Genomic DNA, 12,064 nt, shown 5'->3' on the forward strand with positions numbered 1-12,064 from the left:
CACATGCTGCTTTGCGATTAGCCTCTTGTCCATAATACACGTTATTTAAAATGTGTCGATGAGATCTCCATTTCTGTTTCTCTGCCCATTTTTACAGTTGAACAGGGATTTTTCTATTTGTTTTTGTCTCAGGCTTCTTCCTCTCATCTTCAAATCATCCATCAGCACTTTAATTGTGAGGAGGGTCACAGCCCAGCAACATTTTACCTTCCTTAAGTTTCTGAAGTCACTTACAGTCTTGAAGTATCAGTCTACCACCATAGATCCATTTTCCTTCGTAAAAATGGCTGTAAAATATCGTAACTATAATGTTTTGCTGTGCATGTATGCTGTCTTCATTAATTTCAACAAAACTGCAAGTCTATAAATCATCTGGAAGTGTGTGATACAAGGGACAGTAAGCCATCTGCTGATGTTCAGACGGTTTTATACACGAATGTGTACGCCCTCTCAGTGTTGTTATTTCAAAATAATGTCAGTGGAACCTTTTGGTAGGTAAAGGCTTGGGTGAAGTGCCTTGCTTCCTGTCCATTTCCTTGGAATTCCCAGGGTTAGATGAGGCATGGTGGAGATCAGACACCCCAGAGTCCCCAGGACTTCCCCTGTGTGCGTATGAAGGTGGGGTGGGGTGCGGGCCCTCCTGAAGATGGACCTCAAGAGGCCTGCCGTCCACAGATGCCACAACTACCCCAGCACTCGCTCCGGGTACCATGGTGACGTGGTGGCCTTGTCAGCTCTCTGAGCAGGAGAGGAGGCTTGTCTCAGTTATTTCACGGGAAGGTCGGCAACAACAGCTCTCCAGAGGAGGGGAAGGAAGGGGGTGGGCCATGCATGGTGGCCTTGTGTGCCAGGGCCTTGCCCCTTCCCAGCCTCTTCAGACTTTTTCCACGTGCTTCCCAAAGGCCAGCTCTCTACCTGACCTGTGTCACGTAAAAAAAAAAAAAAAAAAACCATTGTATTTGCCATGCAAATGTTAGGTATTTGTACTTCCCTAAAAAGAGCAGGGAGGCCAAAACGCTACGCAGATCCTGGGGTAGTGAGTTTCTGTTCCTCCCCGCTGAGCAGGATGGCCCCACTCCCATCTATATGGAAACGCTGGCGGGGGCCCAGGCCGCTATAAATAAGCATCCTGACTGCTCCAGGAAGGCTGGGCTTCCTCATTTTTTTAAAGTGGAATTTGTAACAGCTTCTGCCCAGCACATTTGTGTCCAAGGTCCTTTCATCTCCCAGGCATCCTGTACAACTGCCATACGGAGGTTTTGGAACGGTTCCCACTGCAGCTGGGTCACAGGACAAGCCATGCTGGCCCAGCCTGCTCAAATAAAGAAATGATTATCTCCCTCCTGCGACCTCTGTCTTGTATTTAAATATGAGACTTAATAGGATCCCTTCTGAGGAATAAGCAGGAAGCTCCTTTCTGCTTCTGCCAAAAGACACATCTGTTAGGAATGGAGTAGGTTCTTCAGAAGCACAGGAATCGCAGGGCACAAGAGCCAGCAGGGCCCCAGGAATACGTCTTTTTTGCCACTCGATTCTCAGACCCCAATGGGTCTTCCCTTCCCTCAGATTGACTGGCAACACAGGGTTACAAGGGTGCCAGGTAGTGAAACAGGAAAAATTACAACAAATCTGTGATGCCTGCACAAGAACCAAGACAGAGGTCAGCAGAATAAGATGGACCAGTGCCACTCAGAGTGGTCCGCAGACCAGAGGCTGGTCTGGGAAGTTCTCTCACAATCTAGGACAAGATAAGGAGCTTATATTTAGCATGTGCATCAGCTCTGCCCCTCAGCACACGTTCGAATTGGACTGACCATGTCGCAAGACTTTCTCATTGAAGGAAGCAGTGTGTTGATTCACATTCTGGCCTCTTCCTCACCGCATTGCAGACAGGCATTTTGAGTGTCTTTGTAGTAGTGAATAGTCATGAAACCACCCCTCGTCTAAAATAGACAAGAAAAGAAAATATATTATAAAAGAAAAATCACAACCCAGTAGAGAAAAGAGGAGGTTTATTCAACAGACTGGGCTTAGAAAATTGACCATGATTTTTTTCTTTTTTTTTGGTTCTTTTTAGGGCTGCACCTGTGGCACATGGAAGTTCCCAGGCTAGGGGTTGAGTCAGAGCTGCAGCTGCCGGCCTACACCCCAGCCACAGCAACTTGGGATCTGAGCCACGTCGATGACCGACACCACAGTTCATGGCAACACCAGATCCTTAACCCACCGAGCAAGGCCAGGGATCCAACCCACAGCCTCATGGTTTCTAGTCAGATTCATAACCCACTGAGCCACAGCAGGAACTCCAACTGTATATTTTTTTAATAAGTTTTTTCACATTATACAGAAAATACATTTTGGATAGATAATATAAATTATGAATAAATAGAGAAAAAAATGAAATCTTTCAAAGAAACCAGAGCACAAATATTGAACTAATATCACATATTAGTTGATTGGCTTTATTATTAAATAGCTTTTTTATGTTACTCTTTTTTCAATTTATTTTTGTTTTATCTTGGAGTATAGTTGATGAACAATGTTGTGTTAGTTGCAAGTGTTCAGCAAAGTGAATCAGTTGTGCATACACACACATCCATTCTTTTTCAGATTCGTTTCCCGTATAGGTTACTACGGAATATTGCGTATAGTTCCGTGTGCTATACAGGAGGTCCTTGTTGATTACTTATTTTATATATAGTAATGTGTATACGTTAATCCCAAACTCTATTTATCCCTTCCACCTTATACATCTTTTCACATTACAAAGGTAATAAATATTTCTTGTAGAAAAACCTGTAAATTTTTTTCTAAAAGAAAGACTCCCCTAAACATGTACCTCCCAGGGATAATCACTGCTGCTTTCTGATTCATTTCTTTTCAAATTTTTATCTCTTTATATAAATATTTACTAAATCTGGGGCCATATTGTATATACTACTGTATATTGTGCTTTTAGTTTAAATATAGGAAAAAAGAGAATCCAAAACTATATCTACTGCATGATCCTGGTGGTGGTTTGGTTTGGTTTTGTGGGGTTGGTTTACACGTACAAATATTTATTAAATACATTGCATTACTATCTTTCAAAATTAAAAGTTTAAGGAGTTCCCTGGTAGCTAAGTGGGTTAAGGATCTGGTGTCATCACTGCTGTAACTCAGGTCACTGCTGTGGTACAGGTTTGATTCCCTGGCCTGGGAACTACCACATGCTGCAGGCACAGGGGGAAAAAAAAAAATGCTATCCATGTGAACATTATTTTCTTCTTTGTATTTTGACCTTTTGCAATTTTTCTGCAGTGAACATATGTTACTTTCATCATCAAGGAAAATAAAACATTGTCATTCACAGCCCAGTGTTTGGGACTGGCATTGGTGGGATTCATTCCCTTTCTCCCAGACTCAGCCTCAGACCATCCCCTTAGCCATGGGTCCATCCCTTAAGTGCGTCTTCCAGTCTCAAGGCTAATAATAAGGGGGAGGGGTGTAAGGGCCACCCCCCACACCAGCCCCGGAAAGGCCATTCACAGCATGTGGGCAGTGCACCTGCCATGACACTGCTCTCAGCATGGACACACATTCACTTGCCCACTGAGGGCCTGCCTCTGGGGGGATGCACACTACTAGTGCCCAAGGATCTGTTTTTCTGCTCTGTGTATTTCCTGTACATTTGGGGGCATTGCTTGTACTCCTGAGATCAACAGAGGCTTGGAAATCAAACTTGCCTTGGTAGGAAGTCCTGGTTGAAGTCCCAGAGCACTGACAATTGGCCCTGAGCAGCCCCAGGTGCCCAGCCTCCTCTGCTTTGGGGGCTGCAGTGCAAAGCACTGTGGGAAATGAGACTTGAGACGATTTGATCCACCCTGAGCCAACGACAGCTCTTTCCAATTTGGTGATGGCAGGAGCCCCTCTCGAGAGGAAGTTTAGCAGAAAAGTTGAGCTCCCTCTGAGTAGGTCTTGAAGGAGCACCGTGCTGTTCTCAGCATGTTGGCTCTGGTGATAATGAGTAAAAGGACTGGGTGGGAGGCCCTCTCAGACCACAAGTATTCCTGGGCCAGTAAGAAAGCAAATTCAGCTTGTTACTTTGGGATCTGCTCTCGGGAGCACAAAGGATTCCTTCATCTGCAGAGACCAAGTAAATCAGCAGCCTTGCTTTTCCAGTGCACACTTTAGAACTGTGTCCATTCATCTCTCTGGCTCTGGGTATTGTTTGAAAAGAAAAAGAAAAGAAAGCTACCTGTAAACTGGGCTGATAAGCCAGGTCAAAGAAAGTGGGGGCACCTGGTAGGTGTGGACAGCCCTGGTGCAGCATCCCGGTGCCTCAGGCAGCTCTAAGCCAGGCTTTGTTGTCCAGGCAAATGCTTTGTGTCCTGCCCTCGTGAGCCTCAGGTGTGCTCGATGACTCTCTGTGCCTTGGCATTGCAGGTCTGGCGCTGGTGCCCAGGAAGCTATGTCCCCACTATGCCTGGGATGCCGACGTGCTGCTTCAGGCCTGGCCAGCCGTGGACCCGCAGTTCCTCCAGCAGCCTGACGTTGTGCAGATGGCAGTTCTGGTGAGTGTCTCCCGCAGCCCCCAGAGCCAGGGTGGACCTGCCACACATACAGCTGGGTTTGGAGGTTTCTCACCTAGCCTCTGTAGCCCACCTAGCTCTCTCGGCCTAACGGTCCAGCCTGACTTCCTTTGCCAGCACCTTCAGTTTTGAGGTCACCACATACCAAAAGCTTGTGAGCAGAAAACTTGTGGCCCTCAAAGGACGAGAGATGGGGAAAAGTCAACCTGTCCTGCCTTATTGGCTCCCTTTCCAACTACGTTTAAATCTAAGTTTCATTCAGCCACTCTTGGCTCTTGGAGGTGGGGAAGGTGATGGGAGGAGATGGGTAAGGAACTCTTCACTCTGCAAAATGGATTTCAGAAAGGCTACATCGTATTTCTTTTTTTGGTAAATTGGGACATCTTAAATACATAAACTGAGCAACTGTTTAGACCTTTAACACAGCAGATAACTCTTACAGTTTATCTGTAAGGGTTTTTTTGGTTTGGTTTGGTTTGGTTTTTTTGGGTAGGGTTTTTGTTTTGTTTTGTTTGTCTTTTGTCCTTTTAGGGCAGCATCTGCTGCCGGCCTACGCCAGAGCCACAGCAACGCAGGATCCAAGCCATGTCTGCAGCCTACACCACAGCTCATGGCAACACCGGATCCTTAACCCACTGAGCGAGGCCAGGGATCGAACCTGCAGCCTTGTGGTCCCTAGTCAGATTCGTTTCTGCTGCACCAAGATGAGAACTCCTGGTAGGGTTTTTTTTTTTTTTTTTTTTTTTTTTTTTTTTTTTGCTGCACCTGCAGCATATGGAAGTTCCTGGGCATGGAGCAAGTCTGAGCTGCAGCTGCTACCTAAACCACAGCTACGGCAACACCAGATCCTTAATCCACTGAGCCGAGCCAGGGATTGAACCCATGCCTTTAGCAGCAACCAGAGCATTACAGAGACAATGCTGGATCCTTAACCTGTTCTGCCACAGCAGGAACTCCATTTGTGTGGGGGGTTTTTTAAATATATTTAATTTGTTTAATCTGAGACCCATTATGAAGAATCTCTTAAGTGTGCTATATGGCTGAAGAGGGAAAGCCAACTGGGGGCAGACCTTTTAGTCACATGGGCCGGCTAATTTACATTCCAAGCTTAGTTTAACTCCCATCACTCTTTAAAGTCCCGCACAGCTGCGCCATCTCCACGCCACCGCCCTGGCGCTTAGTTCCTCACTGTCCCCAGAGGGAGGAGGTGGGGCTATCCGGCTAAGCTTCTTCCCAAAATCCTCAAAACCAAAACCAGCCTGTGACACAGAGAGGCGATTTCTCTAACTTAAGTAATGTTTCTAAGAAAGCACTATCTCGTGTACCTGTGAGAACCCATCTTCAGCACAACTGAGAAGTGCCGACCTGAGACTGTCAAGTTTTCATCCGTGGAATGCCTCTCTGTTTTAAATTATCACTGCAGAAAAGAAACACAGTTTTGATAATTGGGAAAGTAATTTCAGATTATCAGTGAAATGAAAATCCAGGATTTAAAATGTGTGTAGGACTCCCTGGGAGTACACCCACCTGAGAACCTCCAGGTCGGGCGCCGTGTAATTCAGTTCAGCTGTACCCCGGGGGCTCTGCGCCCAGAGGCACCACCTCATCCTCATGGAGCCCGGCACCCGGGAGGGACGGTCTGGGGAGGCTCACATGTTGCCACACACACAAGGAGTTTGTGTAGCCTCGAGGTTGAGATGTAAGAGCTTGGGAGTTGGACCCACCTCAGTTTTGCAAAATACTTAATTTCTCTAAGACTCAGTTTCCTCAGCAAATGGAGGTAAATGCAGGGCCCGCCGCCCCTGGTTGTTGAAAGAATCCGATGGGATAATGCCAGAAGGTACTCCACTTGCTTCTGGACACACTAATGACACAACCCACTCACACACAGTGAGCACCAACTAAGAGATAGGCACTGTCCTTAGAACTTTCCAGACACTAATTCATTAGCCCCACACAGCAGCCCCTGAGGCAGGCCCAGCTGTTTTTCCATTTCACAGATGAGTCAGATGTGCACTTAACCCTATCTTGCAGGTGAGGAGACAGCGGCAGAACAGGGTCTAATAACTCACTTGGTAAATGGTAATTGCTGCTAGCATCACATCACTGCTTCTGGCCATTGGGGGACTGGAAAAGGCATCGTGAGGAAAAGGACTCAGACCTTGGCTTTAAAGAGGAGCAGTAGAAGCAGAGGAAGCCCTCACGGGACCATGGGCTGTGGAGGGTCTGAGCAGAGGCGGGGCAGCGCTGGGGAGAAGGCTGGCCTCCATCCCCAAGGATTGGGGGCTGCAGGGCAGAGGGTGGGTCCATGGGGTCATCCTGTCTCCACTGCTTGCTGGAGTGGGGCCTTGGGCAAGTGGCTTCACTGCCGCCCCTCAGCTTCCCGTTATGTTAAATGGGGGTGGAATGGCTGTGACCTACCTCACAGGCTTGTGGTGGGATAAACAGGTTCACTCAGGTGAATTGTGGAGTACGGCGCCTGGCAGGCGAGAGCTCAGACAACTTGAGCTTTTACTGTCACTAGCTGTTATGGGGCTTCCCTCCTGCGGAGGAGCAGCAGCACTCGTAGCCAGGGGCCTGCCAGGCAGCTGTGGGAAAGTCCAAGAGGTCAGTGCTGAGGCCTAGTGATGAAGTGGAGGTGGCAAAGCTGGAAGGGCAGAAGCCACCAGATGTGGACTGAGACCCGTTCAAACTCAAGTCACTACTCTTTGTGGTGATGTCTGTTTGCCTCGTACCCAGTGATCTGGGCTGATGCAGCCTATAAAAATACCACTGAATTCTACATAAATCCGAAAGATGAAGTGGGTGATTAAAGGATCCTTGATAATACACTTCGGTTGAAACTTCAGAAGGGATGTCTAGAAATCTTTCATAATATGATGACTTTATTTTCCAAGTTAAAAACTGGAGCTTTAGGGAGTTCCCTCTGTGATGCAGTGGGTTAATGATCCAGCTTGTCTCTGTGGGGGCACATTTGATTCCTGGCTTGGCACAGTAGGTTAAGGATTTGGCATTGCTGCAGCCGCGGCATAGGTCACAGCTCTGGCTTAGACTTGATTCCTAACCTGGAAATTTCCATATGCAGCGGGGGTGGCCAAAAAAGGAAAAAAACAAAAACAATAGGAGCTTGGAGTTAACATCATGTCTCAGTGGTTAACAAACCCGACTAGCATCCATGAGGACACGGGTTAGTTCCCTGGCCTCACCCACTGGGTTAAGGATCTGGCGTTGCCATGAGATGTGGTGTAGATTGCAGATGTGGCTCGGATCCTGCATTGCTGTGGCTGTGATGTAGATTGGCAGCTGTAGTTCGATTGGACCCCAGCCTGGGAACCTCCATATGCTGCGGGTGCGCCCTTAAAAGGACAAAAAAAGCCAAAAAATAAAAAATTTTTAAAAATATATTTTTAAAAAGCAACCACGGGAGCTTTTGTAAAAGAAATATAACCTTCCTTGTGGGAGCAGTGGAGTGGAGGATTTGAAGCATGGCTGTTCAGAAGCCGTCTGGTTCACCTGTCCCTTTCCTCGGTAGCAGTATCAGTTCATATTTGATGTGAGGTTTATCCTTATTGAACTAATATTTGGTGAATTCCACTGACTTCTGGAACTATACTGACCCATTTTAGGCAAGAGTTGTGTGTGATGTGGGTGATTTCCAGGCCATCACACTTGAGCGCCCCCTTCTGGAGCCAGGCGTCAGAGAAGGAGGTTGCCCGCATTCCCCAGAAGGTAGTCCACTCGAGACTTAGGTAAATCCTAGGTCTGACACCCTCTGTAGCCAGATCTAAACTTGATTTGATCCCCAGCAACAGAGTAATCCCTCTCCCCCCCACCCCCCACCCCCCCAACCCCCCGATACAGCCTGTCATGTCATGCTGAGGATTTTTGCCATAATTTCCACCACGGCTACGATGGGGCAGCGCTCAGGAAACGCAAGGTGGCGCCCACTCCCTCTCCCTCTCTGAAGTGCTTAGGTGTCAGTCCTACCCATCTAATTGTACCTGTTCTTTCAGGAAGCTGGGTGCTGCCTTTTCCTTCTCCCTTTCCGTACCGCCTCCCCACACAGGAGGCAGCAACACCTTTTGCAGGCAGTTGGTGTTGCGTACTGTTGTTGGGTTGCCTGCCACTCTCAAGACTTTCCTCATTGTTTGTCCTGGCTTTTCACTTTGTCAGATCAACAACAAAGCCTGCGGCAAAATCCCCGTGCCCCAGCAAGTCGCCCAGGACCAGGACAAAGTCTATGAACTGGTTCTCCAAAGTGAACTGGGTATCAAGCTCTTACAGGGGCGAAGCATCAAGAAGGCCTTCCTGTCCCCCAGAACTGCCCTCATCAACTTCCTGGTGCAGGAGTGACTACAGGGATGTTGCAGCTGCCACAGGACTCTGAGCTCCTCCTCCAGGTCTGGGAGGAAGAGAAGGAGCCTGGGACCCATGGGCAGAGAAAGGCCCAGTGTCTTGAATGTCTGCTTTCCTACTCTGAAAGGCTGGCATCAACAGGGTACCTCTGCAGTATGACCTGGTGCAGGGGTGAGGGTGGGTATGGGCAGGGGAGAAATAGGAGTGAGGGGGGATGGGGCAGCCTGCACCTCCCCGCACTATTGCAGGGTGGAGGAAGCCACCAGTGATGCGACTGGGTGGGAGCAGAAAGAAGAGAAGTAAGTCCGGATGAGCAAGATGCAGACTGGGAGCTTCTGGACCCTGGAAATGGCACAGCTTTAGGCTCGCAAGCCTAGAGTGAGGAAGCACCAGGGCTCAGGAGCAGCGTGGCAGGCACTGTCCAGCGGGTGGCAGAACTTTGACATCATGGTGGATGGTCTCCCACCTTCAGGCTACGTGGAAAAACTGTTTGGGTCCTGTCCAAATATCCCCATGTGGAGTGGACGCTGGGATCTTCCGAATTTGCTCAGAAGCAAAAGGCAAATGGGGCTAGCCCTGCAACCAACTCCCACACCTCAGCCCTGATATCTGGGCGAAACACGGCTTCCCACTGTGAATGTCTCCCTGGCAGCCCTTCCTAACCAATCCCTCAGGGTGTAAAATGTAGCAGAACCAAGCTGGTTCCAGTCTCAGAAGGAACCAACCTCGGTGCCTGCCACAGCCCAGCAGGGGTCTGTTCATGTGCACCCCAGATGGCAATGCCGCCGTGATGGTGGCCCCCCAGAGCCCATCATTAGGAAGAGCAAGCCCAGGCAGAGGGGTGGGACTGATGCCACCCAGGCATCGCCTTCTGTGTCCAGGCCATGGCAGTCTGGCTGCCAGGGAGACAGCTGGGACTGGACCTATGTCATGTATATTAGGGTGAACCTATGGTTTTGTGGAGTCAGCAGTCAGGTGCTCTTACCAGAACTGGCTTAAGACCGGTTACTATGAATGAGGGGAGGAGGAGGAGAATCTGGCCGTATTGTGATGCTGAAAATCTGTATTTGTTCTCTGATGCCTTCTTCTGAAGTAGCCTCAGATGTGGTCCCCTGCAGTTCAGCAGTTAACAGATGACTTTTTTTTTTTTTAATGTAATAAAATGTTTGTCATGTATGACTTTGGGCCATGTGTGATCCTGGAATAGCCACCATATTTCAATTCCAGAGTTAATCAGGAACAGATCGAGGTATTCTGTCATCATCAGAAGCACTGGCTGTGTGTCTGACTCCACGTGTTATATCATAAAGTGGGTGTATGGGGAACTTGCAGAACATGTTCCTGACTCAGGAACATGAGCAACAGCAACCAGTCCCTTGGCTCAAACTTAATCTCTGCCCGGTCTCCATGCCTAGAAATCCTGGTTTAATTGACCTGAGGTACACTTGGGCCTCAGGGAACCTTAAAAGCTCCCCGGTTGATTCTAATGGTAGCATAGTTGGAGAGCCCCTGGATTAATTGATACATTTGAACCATAATGTCTAACTGGACCTTTCTCTCCCTAACCTTCAGCTTAACTGGGATTACTTCCGTCTAGGACTAAAACACGATGTGGAAGAGTTGGGAAAGACTAGCACCAGAAGGGAAAGCAGGGGCCAGAACTCTTGAGCAGGTATTTAAGGCATTCGCAGGGCTGACTTGAGTGAGCACAGTCCCATTCCATGTACTGGCCAATGTGGATTAAACACAAGCACGCTGACGAGGATATTTGTACAGGGAAGGAGTGAGTGTTTTTGCTTCATTGTCTTGTTTATTCCGAAGGTAAGCTTTGTGGCCTTGAGCCTGTCCTGTCCGCAAGATGAGGGGCAAGATGAGGGCCGGGAGCCCTTTATCTGCACATAATCTCGCCAGAGCAGAGCATCAATAAAGCCTCAAGGCCACTGGATTGACCAGCATGGCTTTGAAGAACTTTTTCTCCAAGAGGATAAAACCTTCAAAACAAAAGTTCATTGGAACCACTAAGAGATAGTTGCTGTAATGGAACAATTGAACAGAAAAATGTGATCCCTGGGGTGGGGAATGATCTCAGTCCTTTATTAACTTCTTCATTAGGTCAAAAACTGGATTCAGCAAGTTCACTTGGCATGATGTCATTTAATTTCCACTAAAACCCTAGAGGGAAGGAACTATTCTGTCATAAATATGAGGAAACCCAGGTTCTGAGGTTCAATAATTTGCTCAGTTTCCACAGCTAATAAGCAGTAGAATCAGATCCGAACCCAGGTCTTCTGGGCTCCACATCCCCTTATGCCACCCACTGTGTCTTCAGTCCCTTCACCCAGTTGCCCATCTTGCGTGTTGTACCATGGTCGGGAAAATTGTGATGTTGCCCAAAGCTGGCATTTTGAGCGGCGTCCGGCCGGGGCTCCCCTTCTATGAATTCCTCACACCTGTAGAGCCAGGAAATCTCAGAAGTGCCCTACATGCAGGTGCAGGGGGTGGATAAGGCCAAGAGCTCAGTGTTGGTTCTGTAGGGCTGGGGGCGAAGATGGTGGAAGACTGGGCTCACGGGTGACTTCAGGGTTATTTCCATTGGGGAAATGAGTGAAGAGAGTTTGTGCACAGGAAAGTCATGCCCCTGAAACCCTGCAGCAAATGTCACCACAGCATGAGCCAACTGTTAAATGAAATTGACCCCAAAGACCGTAGAAGAGGAAGAGAATCAGGAAACAGCACAGCCACGCTTCATCCCAATGTAAAGACACACCTTCAGAAAACTGGTTAAGAAAACTAGGGTATAGCCAATCAATAGATGAGGCAGCTGGCAAAAGATCGTTTTTTAAAATCATGTAATGTGGAAATTTTCTCACGATAAAGCAATATACACAATGTGATCCTAGCCGTATATGTGTGTGTGTGTGTGTGTGTGTGTGTGTGTGTTTATATATGTGTTTATATTTTTATATATATATATATTTATATATATATATATTTTTTTTTTTAATTCCAACCCTTACAAAGAAAGGAGGAAATTTGCCCACAGATCTTTGGTGGTGAGTGCTACAGATTATTTTTTTCCTTCTGTTTACTTTTTTGCATTTTCTAACTTTTATTGGCTGTGCAATTTCAAAAATGGG

At 47.7% G+C, this 12,064-nt stretch overlaps 1 protein-coding gene across 1 annotated transcript in view; it reads left to right on the forward strand.

Annotated features, from left to right (window-relative positions):
• LARS2 (leucyl-tRNA synthetase 2, mitochondrial) overlaps window positions 1–10,104 on the forward strand; it is a 167,550-nt gene extending 157,446 nt beyond the window's left edge. Inside the window, exons 20-21 of the mRNA XM_021068636.1 lie at window positions 4,426–4,553; window positions 8,745–10,104. Of these exons, the coding sequence (XP_020924295.1) occupies window positions 4,426–4,553; window positions 8,745–8,924 (308 nt within the window). The 3' untranslated portion in view covers window positions 8,925–10,104. The remainder of the gene's footprint in view (window positions 1–4,425; window positions 4,554–8,744) is intronic.

This window comes from Sus scrofa, chromosome 13 (assembly GCF_000003025.6).
Source record: "Sus scrofa isolate TJ Tabasco breed Duroc chromosome 13, Sscrofa11.1, whole genome shotgun sequence".
Lineage (NCBI taxonomy): Eukaryota > Metazoa > Chordata > Mammalia > Artiodactyla > Suidae > Sus > Sus scrofa.